This window comes from Psittacula echo (genome assembly GCF_963264785.1).
Source record: "Psittacula echo genome assembly, chromosome: 13".
Taxonomy (NCBI): Eukaryota; Metazoa; Chordata; class Aves; order Psittaciformes; family Psittacidae; genus Psittacula; species Psittacula echo.
In genome coordinates this window covers 67584-87306 of record NC_137749.1, presented here as the reverse complement: position 1 = coordinate 87306, position 19723 = coordinate 67584, and the positions used below count along the sequence as shown (strand labels likewise).

Genomic DNA, 19723 nt, shown 5'->3' with positions numbered 1-19723 from the left:
GACACCAAGCTGGTTGGGAGTGTTGATTTGCTTGACAGCAAGAAGGCTTTACAGCAGGATCTGGATAGGCTGGACCCATGGGCCTGAGGCCAGTTGTCTGATGTTCAACAAGGCTCAGTGCTGTGTCCTGCACTTGGGTCACAACCACCTCATGCAATGCTCCAGGCTTGGGGAAGAGTGGCTGGAAAACTGCCCGGTAGAAAAGGATCTGGGGCTGTTGGTCTACAGACAGCTGAATATGAGCAGCTTGTGCCCAGGTAGCCAAGGGCAATAGCATCCTGGTCTGTATCAGTAATAGTGTGGCAGCAGGACCATGGCAGTGGTTGTTCCCCTGTGCTGGGCACTGGTGAGGATACACCTGGAATCCTGTGTTCACTACAAGAGAGACATTGAGGTGCTGGAGCAGGGCCAGAGAAGAGCAATGGAGCTGGTGCAGGGCCTGGAGCACAGTGTGATGGGAACAGCTGAGGGACCTGGGGGGTTCAGTCTGGAGAAGAGAAGGCTCAGGGGGGACCTAATCGCTCTCTACAGCTGCCTGACAGGAGGATGGAGCCAGGAGGGGCTGGGCTCTGCTCCCAAGGAACAAGGGATGGGACACAAGAGGAAACGGCCTCAAGCTGCACCAGGGGAGGTTTAGACTGGTATTAAGAAAAATTTCTTCACCAAAAGGGTTATCAAGCACTGGAACAGGCTGCCCAGGGCAGTTGTAGAGTCACCATCCCTGGAGGTATTTAAAAAGATGTGTAGATGTGGTGCTTGGGGACATGGTTTAGTGGTGGGCTTGGCAGTGCTGGAGCAATGGTTGGAGTTGATGAATCTTAAACGGCTTTTTCAACCTAAATGACTATAAATAAGATGCCAGGTACTTGACTCTATCCTATAAAGACCTACTTATATCTAAGCTGTATTTCATGGTTTAGTGTGTTTGCACTTAAGGCAAAAAAATAACTTTTGAATTGCCCATAACAAGCAATTGTTGCCATTTCCAGCCTTGCTTCTAGGACTAAGGCATGATTAGTTCTCTCTACATCCTTGTTTTTTGCACATTTGAGCTGGCATTAGCTGCTGATCTACACAGCACATGTATAACTTCCCTGGAGCTCCAACTGGGGTGTTGGAGCACTGTACAGAAGTAAAAGTTATGCTGGTGGCGCTTGCGTACAGCAGCCCTGTAGCATGAGCAGGTCAAGTGCATGGCTCTGCGGTGCAAGGGGCTTTCAGATGTAACACAGAGGAAAGTGGGAAGGTTCTTGTCACTATGAACGAGTGATCATTTGAATTACTAAAAGTGCAGTTGTCAAATTTTGTTTGTTTGTTTTTATTCCTCGGGGGGGAGGAAGAATGCTGCGCTGTAGTGATAGTCATTCATTTTAAACCACAGGAGACAATCTCACAAAGGGATATAGCTTGGTCCCTCCACTGTTGGCAGTTGCGCAAGAATTGCCTTGAGGAAATGCCTGTTTGCTTGCCATGGGCTGCAATGTGTAGGGGCAGTCCTTAAATGCTGTGTAGCCCTAAATGAGAAAGTCACGTGCCAGGTCTGGACCGGCATTATTTGAAGTGGTATTTACATCGCAGTGTCAGTTTGAGCTCCTGCTGGCTGCGTAGGGGCGGGACGTTTCCAGGAGCGCGGGTCTGGGGGGGCGGGAGCGGCCCGCAGCCCCGAGAGCGCTGTGCCGCGGCTGCTGCCTTGGGCTGAAGGGGGAAGGAGGGGAACGCCAGCCGAAAGGTGTCGGCGCTCGGGCCCGGCCTGCTGGCTCCTGCTCGCTCCCCGGCACGGGGCAGTGGTTTCTAAGTGACCGCGGGGCGGTGCTCCGGCTGCTCTCTGAGCTCTCGCCAAGAAACCTGGAAGGCCGGCTGGCGGCAGCGCTGGAGCAGCTCCACGGGCCGTACCGACCGTTCCCGCGGAGGGAACTCGGAGCCGGGGAAAGCCGCGCTCCCAACACGGCCCCGCAGCGACCCGTGTGAGGACGTCACTTCCGGGGCGGTGTGTGGTTCTGCGGGCGCTGCGGTAGCGGGAGATGAAGGGGATTTGGTGCGCGCAACCAGGGCGTTTCTTTGAACCAGCCTGCTCAGTGTCTTCGAAACGCCTTCATACACCGAGGCGCCTCGGGTGTGGGACGAGCACGGCGTGTCTGGGAGGTGACCTGAGGGAAGCCTGGACGAGCGGCCACCCCGGGCCGCTGCGGTGCTGAATGTGCAGTAGATTCCTTCTAACTTTTCCTCCCGAGCAGCTGTTAGTGACAACCCGGGTGTGCTGACTTAAGAGGAGGCGAATACCTGCTGGGCTCAGAAGGACCCTGCTCAGTATTTGGTTTCCCTCATGCGCTGCCTGACGGGCATGGTTGATTTAAAATAAAAATACAAGAACAGAGCAAAAAAAGTGGCCTGTAGGTGTTCAAATTTAACATCTCTGTGCTGAGCAGCATTCTTGGAAAACAGTGATGTTTCATAATTTATCACTTTTCTATGTTTCTCTTGTATCTCAATTTAAGTTCATCTCTATGAGAAGCCAGTGTCCACTTGTTTAGTGCTGTGATGGTGATAGCTATCATCACTTGGAGAAACAGTTACTTGCTTTCTGTGTCCAACAAATGCAGTAACAGCTTTAAAAGTCACTGGGAGTCTGTGGAGTCATGGAGCAGCATTGGAACAGAACGTACAGAGGCACAGTGGCAGAAACTGGTAAAAATACCAGTTTAGCCTCGGTAGTTAAGATGCTGTTTTCTATATCCCAGGGTTTTTTTAATACATCGTAATTTCTTCTCTGTGCTCTTGGTAACTCCAGGTTTTGGCTATATGTTTGATGAAAAGCCATGGACTTAAAATAAATCTGATCTTCTCTGGGTAAGAAGTGTTGTGTGCAGCAGTTCTGACCTCTAATGGTCAGGAAGAGCACTTTTTGCAGCGATTGTGGTATGCTGGAGTTTGTCGTGACTCTGAGAATGACGCTGAAAAAGAGTAAACAGCTTGATCCACCTTTATTTTCTACACTGAGTTTGTCTCTCCACCGCAAGTCACAGGGAATATTGTTTTCAATGGCAGTTCCAAAGTAACGTGGCAAAAAAGAAAGTAATAAAATTTTTTAAAAGTTCTTGTCTTTAAAGTCTTTGGAGTGTTTAAATCACATTTGAATTCCTTTAAAAGCTTGTTTAAGGAGTTTGAGAAGGAGGGGGCAGAGAGACTGCAGAAGCTATAGTGAAGTTTAACTGCATTCCATGCTGGTTCAGGAACTACTGTGTTTGTAATTATTTTGTCATTTGTTTTAACTGCACAGAAACACAAAATGTTAAGTTTGCTATCTGGAGGTGAGAAGGAGTCATTTTGGGGGTAAGAAGTCATCTTTTGTAGTGGGACTGAGGATGCTGTCTTTCTTATTTCAGGCAAAACGAGCAGTACAGCGAGGAGCCACAGCAGTCATCTTTGATGTTTCTGAAAACCCAGATGCCATTGATCAGGTATGAAGAAGGAAGCCTGGTTTTATTACAGTCTCTACTGGGTTCTTTTAGGGTTGCTGAAGCACGACTTGAGAGCACACAGGTTTCGGAGCACAAGCTGCCTTAAAACATGCGGCTGCTGACCCTGGGTAGCTTTGGTGCTGTGGTTTTCCTGCTCATCTTCTGGCAGGCAAGAAGCAATGGAGATGTTGAGAATGTGTTAGAAAGAGAAAAGTTTGGGGAGTTACATTTTTTTTTTTTCCCTAGCCTTTGTTAGAGTCCAGAATTCAGGTCTGAGATTGACGTTTTAAGATAGGATGGAGGCAGTTTTTTTGTTTTGTGGACCATTATCTAGTCAAGGAGGTTTTCTTTGCCCAGCTGTGTGTACCAAACGCAGGGTGTTTGGCCCTACCCAGCTGGTGGTTGATGCTATTGTTGAGCAGCTATTTTTGAGGTGCAAGATGATTTTCAAACCTGGTTCCAAACAAGTTTCTTATAAAAAATATAAACATTTCTTTCTTGTTCACAGCAGATGATTTCTGGCCTATGTATTTTGTGGACAGGCAATGTTTTTTTCTTTTTTGGAGGGAATCTCAGTACAATTTCCATCTCTTCATTTGAAATGGATGAGGTCATAGCTCTGTGAAATGCTTTGACAAGATCCCCCCAGCCAATTCTGAGTTTTGAATAGAGAGAAGAAATATAACAAGCACAAAAATAGTCTCTATTTGATTTGGTTTGGTTTTGTCTTGAAACAGAACTATTGTTTGTGCTACAGCAGAAGCAAGTGAGGCTGAATGTATAAGTGTTGCTTGAACTTTGGGGAAGAGAGAGGCAATGTATATTTTAAAAGAGCTGGCTTTAATTCTGAAATTAGCATCCTGGACAAAGGAATGCAGAGCCTGCGTGCATTGGATGCTTTGAGAACTGTGCTCTGCGTGTGCGTCAAGGCTACAGCCTTGATCTTCCAAACATTATCAGGGATATTTTTTCTCCTTTTATACACAGAAAAATTATCTGCACAAAGTTGTAATCTGTCTTTTTCCAATTTTTTCTCTGTATTACAGCTTCCAGCTACTTTCAGCCACCCTGCTCTGACCTTGCAAAGCTGAGTTATTGCCTCTTGCTTTCTTCCCTCTACCAGCAACTGTTGTCCTTCCCTGATTCTTCATAATAAACTGGGTGCAACTGTCCCAGTAGCTAGAAGATGATTGAGTATTTTGAGTGTACCAATAGAATGGAAGGAGATTAGTGGCTTAGTGCAGTAGCTGACAAAGTAGGCTCCATTTGAGGACAGCAGCAGCCTATGCAAACACAAACAGAAGAGTGACTAGACGAGCTTTCATACTCCATACATAAGAGTTACTTGATTGGCTCTGTTCTCATGCTGTTCTGGACACTTGTTTCATGCATTTTGACTCTCAGCCGAAGTCTTCGAAACCCTTGGCATCAGGGGTACTAATTAATTTTTCTTTGAAATAAATACCATCTTGGCACTCACGATGGAATTGTGGAGAACAACGACAGATGGATAACAATGGAGGAAAACCCAACATTAGTTAATACGGAGTCTCTTTGGTTCAAATGAAGGTATCCTAAGACACTGAGGGGAACTGTTAAGGAAGTTTTCCCAGGTATGCTTGTTACCAAGCAATAGAACTGAGGGAGAGTGCTTTGAAAGGAAAGAGTGAAGTATTATGAGGGGCAGTCCCGCCTGCCTGTCAGTAAACAGCAATAGGAAGGAGACCTGACCAGGAGAATTGTCCTTGGACAATTTGGTAGCAGAATTGCTACAAAATGGAAGGTCTTTAAGTACAGATTCTATGGGCTTTATTCCTGTTGATCTCAGTGTCTTCTGCTGTAGATTAAGAATGAAGCTTTTCTTTTTAGAAATGCTCTGTGAAGTCTGATTTGTTTCTTAGTTTTACTTTTGCATAGTTTGAAGAAGAGCAACAGCATACAGAGCATCATGTTTGGCGAGAGTCTGGCAGCAGTAAAAGCTACTGAGGAATCAGGTGAATTCTTTCTTAGACAAGAAAGCTTGAGAGAGAATGTGTGTTTGGGAACATATGGACAATGATTGGATTTTGCCATAGGCCAGTAAGCTTTCTAGACACATAGGATCCATGAGTTAGATTCAAGGTACATGTTAGTTTTTAGTTCTTCATAAGACATCTGTCTTAAAAATAGTTTGATCAGTGTTCTTAGAAGCCCAGTCACATACTAGGAAGAATCTGTTTTAAAGCCTCAAAGAAGTCTGTCACCATCATCTTCTGTACAGATTAAGTAGAGTACTTTGTAAACAGCATGATGTAAACAGTCAGTTGGTAATTTCTACATATTTTAGCCAGAAATAGCAGGTAGGTATGGTATCTCTCCCATACACTGCTCTTCTTCAATTTACTCACACTCCTGTCATCTCTTCTTTCCTTTGTACCATTTCCATTCACTTGTCAGTGCCTTGCTTGTTTCTTATCAGCCCTCCACTATACTAGGATTTTTCTTGTGGGTCAGAATAAGCTATATAATTTATCATGGTGGTGGTGCTTTGTAACTGAACAATTCTCTTGTGTTATTTTCCTCTCTGATGTGTAGTTCAGCAGATAGGATTTTTTTGGATTTGTTGACCAGAAAATTATGCAGTCTCCACATGTGAAGGTTTTCAATGTCTGACTGATTAAAGCCCTGAGCAGCCTGGTCTCCTGTCATAGTTGACCCAGCCTTGACCAGGAGTTTGGGGACTCATGAGGTACCTTCCATCTGCATTATTTTCTGATTCTTTGATTTGGCCTTTCAAAAAACTTAGCTGTACCTGGAAGGAAGTTCACGGGTGAATTAAGCTATCTACTCATGCTTTGGTCTTTGAGGCCCCTATTCTGTAATAAATAGCTCTACTGGCTGCTAGAACCCAAAATACTGTTTGAATGAGTTTGCTGAGTTAAGTAGCAGAAATTATTGATTTTAATAAATTGACTAGGCACAAAGAGCCTGGAAGACAAGACTCTGATACGAGATTGTTCAGAAAGCCAAAGAAGTTTGTACATGAATAATGTAACTGCAAAGTTGAAATAACGAAGGTTTAGAAAATGTAGCAAGGCCAATTTCTTTTTCCTTTTTTTTTTTTTTTTAATTTATTTTGAATGTGCACATTTTTGTTCTTCTTGATTCTGAGGTTTAACTTACTAAAATATTAATACATGTGCCAGTACACAATGCAGTTAAGTTAAAGCTGCTGTGTTTGCTTATCCTTAATCTTAGTTTTGGTCAGTAAAAATAAAGCAGCTTAAGTCAAAAGTTTCATTCAGGTTTATGTCTGTGGAATACTTAAGTGAAGGTCTGTGCTAGAGAAGAACACTTGGTGCTTGAATCAATTCCACACTCATATTCCTTTACTTTTCTCTCCGTTGTCCAAAGAAAGGTTGTTTTCTTGAAATGCGCCTCTTGAGTAGATGATTTTTTTTTTTTGTTGTAGCTGAACCAGGGCTCAGAGGACCCTCTGAAGAGACCAGTGGTGTATGTGAAGGGAGCTGATGCTGTCAAGCTGATGAACATCGTTAACAAGCAGAAAGTGGCACGAGCAAGGATTCAGCATCGCCCCCCACGGGTGAGACTTTCAGAAACTATCTAGGTATTGCCCTGCTGTTACTTCATGCAGTGCGTGCTAACAGCACTGAGTGCAATGACGCTTTGATGCCCCTCATGAGCATCATACATGTGAAATTTTGTTGACCTAAATAAGCTGAGCAGCTGCACTATGGACAAGCAGCCACACTTCATGTAAGTATAGAATCCGCAATGTGGCTTCTGCTGTCTTGCATGAGGATTCTTCTTTAATACATAAATAGGCAAAAATTTTATATAATAGAAGTTTTCCTTTTTCCTATTTAACTCAATTGTTGCACGCTCCTGGTAGTTCAGACTTGTAAGGTAGCATACCCTGTGTTAGTAATTCTGTGTGGTATTTTAAACATAGATTAATTGATACCTGATACTTGCAATTGTAATACAAAATGTTTTTTCTAGACTTTCTTTCAGACATGTGGTTTACAGAAGAACAAAAAAGCTAGAGGTCATCCATGTCCCAGTTGTCCCTTTGCTTTTGCTGTATTTTTATGGAATCCTTCTGTTAAGAAACATATTTATGAAGTGAGCCATTCACTGAAAATTCAAATGTTTATTTTTCCCTCACTTAAGTACAGAAGCAAACCAGTAAATTGTGAAAATTTGTGTGGGGGTGATTCACTCAGTTAAAACTGGGCTTTGTGGGACTGGTTCAGAGACACTGTAAAGCTGCTATCTAGTGGCTGGCATATACCCATAAATCCATGGGTCCAGATGGGATGCACCCATGGGTGCTGAGGGAACTGGCGGAAGTCATTGCTAGACCACTCTCTATCATCTTTACCAAGTCTTGGGAAACAGGAGAGGTGCCTGAGGACTGGAGGAAAGCAAATGTCACTCCAGTCTTCAAAAAGGGCAAGAAGGAGGACCCGGGTAACTATAGACCGGTCAGCCTCACCTCCATCCCTGGGAAAGTGATGGAACACCTTATCCTTGGTGCCATCTTAAGGCATGTCAAGGATAAGAGGGTTATGAGGGGCAGTCAACATGGCTTTACCAAGGGGAAGTCATGCTTGACCAACCTCATAGCCTTTTATGAGGAAATAACATTGTGGATGGATGATGGCAGAGTGGTGGATGTGGTCTACCTTGACTTCAGCAAAGCATTTGACAGAGTCTCCCACAGCATCCTCATAGTTAAACTGAGGAAGTGTGGTCTGGATGATCAGGTAGTGAGGTGGACTGTGAACTGGCTGAAGGAGAGAAGCCAGAGAGTTGTAGTCTATGGGGCGGAGTCTAGTTGGAGGCCTGTATCTAGTGGAGTGCCTCAAGGGTCAGTACTGGGACCAGTATTATTTAATATATTCATCAATGATTTAGATGAGGGAATTGAGTGTACTGTCAGCAAGTTTGCTGATGACACTAAGCTGGGAGGAGTGGCTGACACGCCAGAAGGCTGTGCTGCCATCCAGCGAGGCCTGGACAGGCTGGAGAGTTGGGCAGGGAGAAACTTGATGAAATATAAGAAGGGAAAGTGTAGAGTCCTGCATCTGGGCAGGAACAACCCCAGGTTCCAGTATAGGTTGGGGAACAACCTGTTAGAGAGCAGTGTAGAGGAGAGGGACCTGGGGGTCCTAGTGGACGGCAGGATAACCATGAGCCAGCACTGTGCCCTTGTGGCCAAGAAGGCCAATGGCATCCTGGGGTGTATTAGAAGGGGGGTGGTCAGTAGGTCGAGAGAGGTCCTCCTTCCCCTCTACTCTGCCCTGGTGAGACCGCATCTGGAATATTGTGTCCAGTTCTGGGCCCCTCAGTTCAAGAAGGACAGGGACCTGCTGGAGAGAGTCCAGCGCAGGGCAACTAAGATGATTAAGGGAGTGGGGCATCTCCCTTATGAGGAAAGGCTGAGGGAGCTGGGTCTCTATAGTTTGGAGAAGAGGAGACTGAGGGGTGACCTTATTAGTGTATATAAATATATAAAGGGGGAGTGTCATGAGGATGGAGCCAGGCTCTTCTCGGTGGCAAGCAATGATAGGACAAGGGGTAATGGGTACAAACTGGAACACAAGAGGTTCCACTTAAACTTGAGAAGAAACTTCTTCTCGGTGAGGGTGACAAAACACTGGAACAGGCTGCCCAGGGGGGTTGTGGAGTCTCCTTCTCTGGAGACATTCAAAACCCGCCTGGACGCCTTCCTGTGTAACCTTATCTAGGTGTTCCTGCTCTGGCAGGGGGATTGGACTAGATGATCTTTTGAGGTCCCTTCCAATCTCTAGCATACTGTGATACTGTGCAGTGACCTGAGACCCAGGTTTTGTCTCCTAGAATCCCGGTTAATGAACAGAACAGCGTGTACTTTTGCCATTGTGACTGTGTACATTGGACAGTGACCACTGAGAAAGTAGAGAAGGGAAGGGAACAACAGATTGGAAATTGAGCAAAAGGAAAAATAATATTTTTGTTTTATTTTTTAAGCAACCGACCGAGTACTTTGACATGGGAATTTTCCTGGCCTTCTTCGTGGTTGTGTCTCTTGTTTGCCTTATTCTTCTTGTCAAGATCAAACTAAAACAGCGACGTAGTCAGGTAAGAGCAGTAATGAGTTACTCACTGAATGCTCAAAGTTAGTTTCTCTTACCTTGTCCTAGAACTTGCTCGCTTCTATAACCCCCATTTTCAAGAAGGGGAAAATGGATGACCCAGGGAATTACAGACCAGTCAGTATCACCTCTGAGCCTGGCAAAATCTTGGAGCAGATACTCCTGGAAGAAATGCTAAGGCACATGAAAAACAAGGAGGTGGTTGGTGACAGCCAGCATGGCTTCACTAAGGGGAAATCCTGCCCGACCAATTTGGTGGCCTTCTATGATGGAGCTACGAAACTGATGGACAGGGGCAGAGCAGTTGACTTCATCTGCCTGGATTTGTGCAAAGCGTTTGACACTGTCCCATATGACATCCTTGTCTCTAAATTGGAGAGACATCAATTTGATGGATGGACCACTCAGTGGATAAAGAACTGGCTGGACATGCAAAGAGTTGTGGTCAATGGCTCGATGTCCGGCTGGAGACCGGTACCGAGTGGTGTCTCTCAGGGATCAATGTTGGGACCGGTCTTGTTCAACATCTTTGTCGGTGACATGGACAGTGGGATTGAGTGTGCCCTCAGCAAGTTTGCCCATGACACCAAGCTGTGTGGTTTGGTTGATACGCTGGAGGGTAGGGATGCCATCCAGAGGGACCTTGACATGCTTGTGAGGTGGGCTGATGCCAACCTGATGAAGTTTAACCATGCCAAGTGCAAGCTCCTACACCTGGATCGGAGCAATCCCAGGCACAGCTACAGGTTGGGCAGAGAAGAGATTCAGAGCAGCCCTGTGGAGAAGGACTTGGGGGTGTTGGTCAGTGAAAAAATGAACATGAGCCGGCTGCAGTGTGTGCTCGCAGCCCAGAAAGCAACCGTATCCTGGGCTGCATCAAAAGGAGCGTGACCAGCAGGTCGAAGGAGGTGATCCTGCCCCTCTACTCTGCTCTCGTGAGACCTCCCTTGGAGTATTGTGTACAGTTCTGGTGTCCTCAACATAAAAAGGACATGGAACTGTTGGAACAAGTCCAGAGGAGGGCCATGAGCATGATCAGGGGACTGGAGTACCTCCCATATGGAGACAGGCTGAGAAAGTTGGGGCTGTTCAGCCTGGAGAAGAGAAGGCTGCGTGGAGACCTCATAGCAGCCTTCCAGTATCTGAAGGGGGCCTACAAGGATGCTGGGGAGGGACTGTTCGTCAGGGACTGTAGTGATAGGACAAGGGGTAACGGGAAGATTGGATATAAGGAAGAAATTCTTTACTGAGAGGGTGGTGAGGCACTGGAATGGGTTGCCCAGGGAGGTTGTGAATGCTCCATCCTTGGCGGTGTTCAACGCCAGGTTGGATGAAGCCTTGGGTGGCATGGTTTAGTGTGGGGTGTCCCTGCACATGGCAGGGGGGTTGGAACTGGATGATCTTAACGTCCTTTCCAACCCTGACTATTCTATGATTCTTTTGGAAGTGCTGGACACCAACTTAAAATAACTGTGAAAGGGCTTTTATGCATGCATGTAGGCCTTTGGAAGAATTAAGAAATGTCTTTAAAGGAGATCTGCGTTGGCCTGTGATGTTCATTCAGTTAAATCCTGAAATGACAAGTACAGAAGCAGTCCATTTAATCGTTGAGAAGGAATAAGATTTTTGATTGTTCAGAGGTTGATTTAGTATCCCTGGTGTACTTCTAGGAGAAGTCCAAGCTCTTCTTGCTGTATTGTGGAGAGGATTTCAGAATTTAAAATAAATTGCAGCTCTTTTAAATAGAGTAACATGTATTGATGCTTAATGGGAGAGGTTTGCAAGGTGAAAAGTTTAGTTAGGAGAAATTCTAGGTGAAATACTTAGAGGTTTGTCCTGTCAAACATGAAAAGGAAAGTAAATGGAAGCTAATGAACTCTGAAGTTTGTACTGGTAAAACTGTCCAGTATATGCATGTAGAAGGAATGCAAAGTAGTGTAGATGCTTAGGACTCTTGCTTTGGACATACAGAGTGGGAATCAAAAAGATGTTGTGGGCCAACGGCAGTGTTAAAAAGCAGTGTTAAAAAGGGGGATGATAAATTCTCCAGTAAAAGGAAGATAGCCCACTGCCTTCCTAAACTTCTATTGATTAAATTCATGGGGAGGGGAAATGTAATTTAGTAACATTTCAGTTTAATCCCTCTCTCGTGTACTGCTTCATCTAGTATGGTGGTAGCAGCATAATGGGTATTACCATCAATATTGACAGTTAAAAAAGCTCCTGGCTAGAACTCATATGTTGCCGTAAGTAGTTGCTGCTTATTAGTGAAGCAGTTGCAGTGTATCCCAGTTGTCAGCTCTTTCACCCTGTTTCAATTCAGAGTAAGTTACCATTCTCACTACTGCATGTGGCATACTTTTTTCTTTTTTTTAAGAGGCTTCTGATATAAATTCTAATTAGCCTTCCCTCTGCTTTATTTATGAAATTAAACATTAGTCTGGACCGTGTATGATTTGGTAAGAAACATGATATGGTGGTGTTTCTGTGCTACTACACTATAGTCCCTTTGCAGCAGCATTGCCTATTTGTTAGGATTTTGGGGGGTTTTTGTTTTATTGTTTTGGTGTGGTTTTTTTCCCCTTTTTTCATATTTCTTACTTTCTTCTGTTGTAGAATTCCATGAACAGGCTTGCAGTGCAAGCACTGGAAAAAATGGAGACTCGGAAGTTTAAGTCCAAAAGTAAGGGACATCAGGAAGGTAGCTGTGGAGCACTGGACACACTCAGCAGCAGCTCCACCTCTGACTGTGCAATCTGCTTGGAGAAGTACATTGATGGGGAGGTAAAGGATAAGTGGTTTCTTCAACATGGGCTGAAATGAATCTGGTTTAATTTAGCACTGTGGTACACGGCTGGCTGTTGGGTACAATCTGCACTGTGGCTGTACCACTTGCCAGACTGATTGCATTGAGTAGCCAGCTCAGCTGCATTCCGTAGCTCCCAAAGGAATCTGAAGGGCTTTTCCCCATACTACAAGGCAAGAGGTGAGGGATTTAATTTTGCAAGTTGCTACCTCCATTAAATTGCTTTTCTGGGTCCAGGTTACCTCAGCATTTAGTTGTCTTCAGTAATTTTAACAAATTGTGTGCTAAGGTCATGTTGTGTGCCAGCTCCCTTGGCATGAGGAATACATTTCATGTTTTGCTGCTTAAGCTTTGATGTAGCACCTTGTCTTTAAAATGTGAGGTATACGGCACTGCTGGGAAAAAAGGGGAGAGAGAAGGAGGAGATGCCAGAAGGCTCAGGAACCTTTTTCTGACTCCTCAGTTTCCATCACTGCATTGATGTCACCGTTTGCCTTCTGTGACACAGTTTTACCCAGAGGAAGCAATGAAAGGATGAAATAGGAAAGAGGCTCCATAGAATAGAAGCAGTCAATAATCACTGCTTTAAACTTCCATATAAACAATTGATGACACTTTATTTTGAAATGATTCATAAAAGATCAGTCATTTATAAGGCAATAGAAAATACCAGCTGCAGTATTGGAGTGTTACAAGCTGCAGCCAGAAAATTAGTAAAGTTAGGTGATGGGAAATTATTCAGAGTAGCAAGGATGAAGGCAAACAAGAAGTTCATAAGGACTGTACAAAACTGACTGGACAGGAAATTCATGCATGAACTTCAGCATGAAGTGATATGCGTAGGGAAGAGCTTCACATGTATTAGTGATGGATTGTGAGGTGAGCATTACTGTTCAGGAACAAGATCTTGCAGCTGGTTTAGATAGCTTTGTGAAAGCAGATCAGTGCATCGTGGAAGTCAAACAGGCAAACCAGATATTAGAAATGAGACAGGGAAATCTAGAGAACTGAACAGGAAACCTAATTACACCACCAGGTAAGTTCAGTCATCCTCTTACATTGAGTGGTGTGTGCACTTCTGATCTCATTTCACAAAAGATATATTGGAAATGAAGGTGCTTCAGAAATGGGCAGTCAAAAAGTGATCCAAGATTTGGAATGGCTTATGTGCCAAAAAAAAAAAAAAAAAAAAAAAGCTTGAGTGGACTAGGCCTGTTTCATCCTACACTGACTGTGGGCAGAGGGAATACAAATTGTGAATGGAGAGCATGAACAGGAATCAGACATTCATTTTTTCCCCCAGTGCAATTGAATGAAACTGCTGGGATGCAAAGTCAATCAAAATGTGCTGTTTCTCTGTCAGTGGGTGGTAGTCCTGTGGAACTTCTTGCCAAAGCATGTTACAAATTCAAAACCAGAGCTCCTGGGGACATTTAAGCAGCACTTGAAAGAAAGATCTGTTTCAGATTTCTGAACTGGTACACATCCAGCAGGCTCAGGGAAATCCTGCGAACAGATAATAGCTGGAGGATGAGAGTGCTGGGCAAGGGAAAGAGTATCATATATGCTGTGTTGTTTTTGCTTTTCCCTGAGTATTTTCCACTGTTAATAGTTGTAGGCAAGATGCATTATTGAATGGACTCTATTGATAATTGTTTTTGAAGTTCATTTAATATATTAAGGAAAACTTTAATGATGGGCTCCTTCAAAGTGCTAGGTCATAGGAACACGCAGCAAAAAGTTCCTAAAGAAATGTGGTTTATCTGCATGGAATTCTAATGAAGAATAGACTATTCTTTTAGTGAGAGCTGATCACTAGCTGCTGTGCTTTTCGCTGTGTTGGAACAGATGGAGTTTTTTCCTTATCACTCAAACATGAGGAAATTACCAGTTTAGTAGCTGAAAAAAACTAGGAGTAAGTTGTGAAAAATTCACTCATTAGGAAGGAATACTTTTTCATGTTCCTCCATCTGTTCTTGTAGGAACTGCGTGTTATTCCTTGCACTCACCGATTTCACAAGAAATGTGTGGATCCTTGGCTACTGCAGCATCACACCTGCCCTCACTGCCGCCATAACATCATAGGTAAGTGCTGCAGTAAAGATGCTCTCATCCACTCTGGGCTTAACAGTTTACAAGATGAAACAGAAATTGGGCCTGTACAATTGTGCCCCAGAGCTCATAGTCTTTATTGTTACACAACCCTAGAAATACAGTTAAGGTTAAATTCTTTTAAAATTAACTGTGTGCCCTGGAGTAACAGGTCACATTTCTGGTTTTCTGTGGCTATGGGTGTGATGCCTTGCAGTGGGCAGCGTTGGTCAGCTGCTGGATGCGAAGAGAAATGGATAGAATAGATGGCTATATTTTCTCTTTGTAATTATAAAGACAAGACAACATATTGGTTTTTTATTTCCCAGTGGTGGTGTAGCTTGGAAGGTAGTTTCCCTTACTTGCTCTCCCTTCCATTTCCTCTGTCTTGAAAAAGTTTTCTATTAATATACATTTAAAATAAAGAGTGAAGCGAAAACTTGAGCAGTAACTGCCAGCCTGGCTCTTAACCTGCAAGATCAGGAATATTGTGTAAGCAGAAGCTTTTGCATATGAAACCAGTATCTGTAATCACTTAACTTCTTTTTCATTTTATGAAAATCCAGTTGAGTGTTTCAAAGGCTTCCAGGCAGATGCTCTTGACTGAGTTTGTTTTGTTATTTTTTCTTCTGTGTACAAAGTTGTTGCTTTGTTTTTAAGAGCTCTATTGTGTAATGTAATGGAACAAAATATCTTTCTTTCTTGCACAGTGTATTCATTTTTATTCCCTCCTACTTCTCCACTCTGATTTTTCTCATTCAGAACAGAAGAAGGGAAATGTAGGTCCAGTCTGTTTGGAATCCATCAACCCAGCACGCAGCCGGCAGCAGAGGGTGATTCTACCTGTCCATTACCCAGGCCGAGTGCACAGAGCAAACCAGATAACAGCATATCCTACTCGGACAAGCATGGACCCTCATGGAAACCCCATCACGGTGCTTACAGTTGAGCGACATGGTGATCAGAGCCTCTACCAAGCCCCGTCCCCAGCCTATATCCGAAGTTACCAGCCTATTCATTTGGACCATGGACCAAACACGCATCACTGCAGCCTGGAACATAGGGCTTATTCTCCAGCTCACAACTTCCGAAGATCCAAGTTTGGGCGCAACTTTTCCAAAGCAGCATGCGTTTCCCAATATGAGACCATGTATCAGCACTACTACTTCCAAGGCCTTAGTTACCCTGAGCAAGATGGACAGCTTCCAGCTGGCATTTCCTCAAAGGGTCCTTCCCGTGCCTTTCAGCCCGGTAGCAGCATGCTTTTCCCTCCTGTGGTACATGTAGTGCCCTCATCCCGCTTGGAGAGTGGCAGTACCTCCAGCTTTAGCTGCTATCATGGGCATCGTTCAGTCTGCAGTGGATATCTGGCTGACTGCCCTGGGAGTGACAGCAGCAGCAGCAGCAGTTCTGGTCAGTGTCACTGCTCCTCTAGTGATTCCATGGTTGACTGCACGGAGGTCAGCAACCAGGGGGTTTATGGGAGCTGCTCCACCTTCCGCAGCTCTTTGAGCAGTGACTATGACCCATACATTTACCGCAGTAAGAGCCCTTGCCGAGTAGGTGAGGTTGGTGGTGCAAACAGGGGTGCAATTGTTCTTTTGGAGGGCCCCCACCAGGATGAGCTCCCAGCTCATGGTCACAGTCTGGTGGGTGCTGACTGCCGGCCTGTGCCAGCTTCTTCCTCAGGGGACCAACTGTCTAATTGCAGCATGGATACGAACTATAGCAGTAATTCCTCGCTGGAGCACAGGGATGCAAATGGCACTACCTCAGAGGGAAGACATGAGGCCACTCTTGGTACTGCCTTGGATGTTAAAAGGAACTGGAAGAATCCAGAGATAGCAGGGCCGCTTATGGAGCAAGCATGTGCATGCTGCTTTGAATTCCAGCACTCTGCCCTGGAGCCTAGCAATGGGACAGCTGACTGTAATGCACTCTTCCTTAGCTCTCAACTGTGGGGGACGTGTGGCCCAGGAATAGAACCACAGTCAGGGAACACCCCGGGCTTGTACAGTATTAACTCAGACCACTTGTGTAGGACAGATGGAGTAAAATATGAGGGGTTGCCCTGCTGCTTCTATGAAGAGAAGCAGGTAGCCTGTAGTAGCAACAGTGGCAGTGCAGGTGGTGGCTGCTATACAGAAGACTATGCAGTGAATGTGCAGTACACGCTTCCTGATGACACCTTGCCAAGCTGCTGTAAGAGTGTCTACGATCTGGGTCAACGCATTCCCATAATTCCTGAAGACAGAGACTGTGAGCTGATGCTTCCTGCAGAGTGCCAAGGGACCCACACAGGAGGCTGTAGTTCCTGGGATGGAACACCTGAGCTAGATACTTACCTGCACTGCCAAGGTATAGGAGAGGTACAGGACGAGAGGGAGGTGTGCTATGAGGCAACATCATTTCTGCAGCAGACCTACTCTCGGGAGGAAGAAGCTCGAATGCTCTTTCCCAGTCCCGCTCTGAACTCCCAGAAGCTGATGATGACCACAAAGGCCACAGGTAATACGTGTGCTTTTTTTGATTGCTTGCAACCTCTCTGTCCTAGTATGTGGAGTGCTGCCAGCTTCCTGGGTACCTGCAGCCATAAAGGTTACTGCCATCCTTTGCATAATAGTAGGTTATTGACTAATCCTTCAGCCAAAAGTGGGTTCTCTTGTATCCATTTGGTCATAGCTAGAGGAACAGAACATGACAGTCTACTATCTAACCCTGTAAGAGTGTTCATACACATCCGTTGTGGGGAGGAGAAAACATGACTGCTAGTACAAGTCCCTCATTAGAGCCCCCACAGCCAGGGACCCAGTTCCAGTGATAGCAGCTATGGTGAGCTGCATAAGTGGGCAAAGCCACAGTGCTGGGAGGTGGCAGTCAGGCTGTTTCTGTCTTAAAAAAAAAATTAAAAGACTGAAAACCTTGGAATTGCTGTAGAATATGTGGGAAGGTCTCTGCTGTGGACATACACAAGGGGGAAAAAAGAAGTACCTGCAGAATGTAGAGGGTATTCCTTACCTGCCTTGCCAGTGCTGTTTTGAAGGGTATTCATAGGAATCTTCCAGGTTGGAAGGGACCTCAGGCCATCATCTACTCCAGCCTCCTTGTGCAAAGTAGGGCCAGCTCTGAGATCAGACCAAGTTATTCAGTTTGTCAGATTGGACCGAGTTTATCACGTCAGGCCCTAGAACCTCCACGGATGCAGAAGACACTCCCTTGCTGGGCCCTTGTTCCCATGCTTAACTGCCAGCATGGTGAAATGATTTTCCTTGCATCCAGTCTGAACATCTCGTGTTTCAACTTAAGCTCATTACCTCTTGTCCAAAACGCATCACTGTGAGACTCTGGCTCCACTGTTGTGACAACCTCCATATAGGCATTGCAGAGCTGCTAGGGAGTGCCTGGAGCCGCCTCTTCTGCAGGCCGAACAAGCCCCAGTACCTCAGCCTCTTCTCACAGGGCAAGTGCTCCGGCCCTCCGAGTATCTTGGCTCTCTGCTGAATGCGCTTCAGACAATCAGTGCCTTGTTGTGGGACCCCCAAAACTGGATGTGGTATTCTAGATGCAGTGTTCCTGAGTTTTCTTTATCCTTCAGGTGCTGGATCTCATCCCTTGGAGAGAAGCCAAATCGGTGACTAGACCTGTCCAGATGATCCCAGATGGAGAAGTGGAGCTTATCAGAGACTTCAAATTCTCATGAACCTGATTTTTTTAAGCTTTGACAAACAGACGAAAGTGGTAATGTGGAGAAGTCCCTCCCCCACTTCCTCTTCCTCTGTGTCTACATTGGCTTGGTTGTCTCCTTTGTCCCTCTTGCCTGAAGCCTTCAGGCCTCCATTGGTGAGCAAAGCCCATGTGGGACATGGTGTGGAGCATTTCCGAGCTCTGATGCCACTTCTATATTAATAACAAAGTGTTATTTATATTTTCTTTCTAGAAGTGACCGTGTCAGCTCTTGCTGAGAGGTAACACGGTGTGTTGAATAAGCCAGGCTATATGTAGATGCTGTTACCTCCTACATAAAGGAGTCCAGCCTTCGATAAGCTCAGGGCTACATCTGCCTTAGAAACCAGATAGCACCTTGAAATATAGTAGTCCAGAAGGATACAGCTTCTGTATGGATGCTCAGATACTGACTAATCCTAGTGGCAAATCTTAGTAGCCAGCAAGTTATATGAGCAATTTTAAGGAAGCTGAAGCATTGGACTGTCTCCTTTCTCCTTTTCCCTTCTCCCCTTTTCATGCTGCTCTGATGATTTAACTAGGAAGGGTCTCCTGCCATTATGATTAATTTTAACAGAGTGGGGGTAGGGAAACAGGTAGCTCTGAATGTTTTCCTCCTCACTTCCTGCTAAACCATGGACCTCATTTATCTTCTGACTGGTGAAGAATGATGGGGACCCCTCCCTCATACAGATTCTACAAGGGAGTGTTTAGAAAGGGTAATACCTTTGGAGGTAATGAACCTTGCCTTCCATAGGAAGTTCTCCAGGCACCTGTAGGTCATGTTACGCCTGTGAGGAATGGTGGCATATGCAGGAAAACAAGAGCTTGCAGCTTGGCTGCCTCATTTTGGAAACAGGTCAGGTGTCTTGTTTTCTTAGAAGACTGCAAGCATGCCTAAGGGAAGGAGTGCTTGTTACCTTCTCGCTGTGTGTAAAACTGAGGGACTTGGTTTAATCAATGTTTTCTTTGCTGTGGTTGATGTAGCTTCCATAGACTGATCTGTTTTAAAGGTTTCTTGGGCCCAGCCAGTTGTGCTTAATTTTTTTGTTTTGTGTACAGAGTGCTCTCTGTACCACATTAGCCTGGGCACATACTTTCGTTCTTGTTCTTGTACTAGTGGGGATGTTTGTTATCATGAGATAATATATATCGTCACTTCTGATAGCAATTGTTTCCTGTGGAAACAGCAGCTTCTGAGTAAGAGGCTATCATAGCATGGTTTAAGTTGCCTATCATGCTGCATGTGCCTGAGGACACAGTGTCATCCTGTCTGGTGTATTCACAGCAGGAATTCTCCTAAAGGGAAACTAATTATTTAATGCCCACAGTGCTAGTCTTCTGCAAAGATCTGTCTAAAGTTCAGTATGCTTTGGATATACTTAAAAGATGTGAAAAAAAGATGTACCCGTCATGTTACATCTTTTTGCCAAAGTAATGTCCTTGACAGCACTGGGCTAGTCGTGAAAACCAGCAAAGTTAACTTGTTTGCTTTGTAGTCCCAA

General features: G+C 45.0%; 1 protein-coding gene across 2 annotated transcripts in view; it reads left to right on the top strand.

Annotated features, from left to right (window-relative positions):
• The window catches only part of ZNRF3 (zinc and ring finger 3), an 81226-nt gene extending 62854 nt beyond the window's left edge, over positions 1 to 18372 (top strand). For both annotated transcript variants that reach the window (XM_080628708.1, XM_080628709.1), the window contains exons 3-9: positions 3384 to 3458; positions 6910 to 7041; positions 9474 to 9584; positions 12215 to 12382; positions 14387 to 14489; positions 15258 to 17003; positions 18091 to 18372. In XM_080628708.1, the coding sequence (XP_080484834.1) occupies positions 3384 to 3458; positions 6910 to 7041; positions 9474 to 9584; positions 12215 to 12382; positions 14387 to 14489; positions 15258 to 17003; positions 18091 to 18134 (2379 nt within the window). In that variant the 3' untranslated portion in view covers positions 18135 to 18372. The remainder of the gene's footprint in view (positions 1 to 3383; positions 3459 to 6909; positions 7042 to 9473; positions 9585 to 12214; positions 12383 to 14386; positions 14490 to 15257; positions 17004 to 18090) is intronic.
• Positions 18373 to 19723: the final 1351 nt, after the last annotated feature.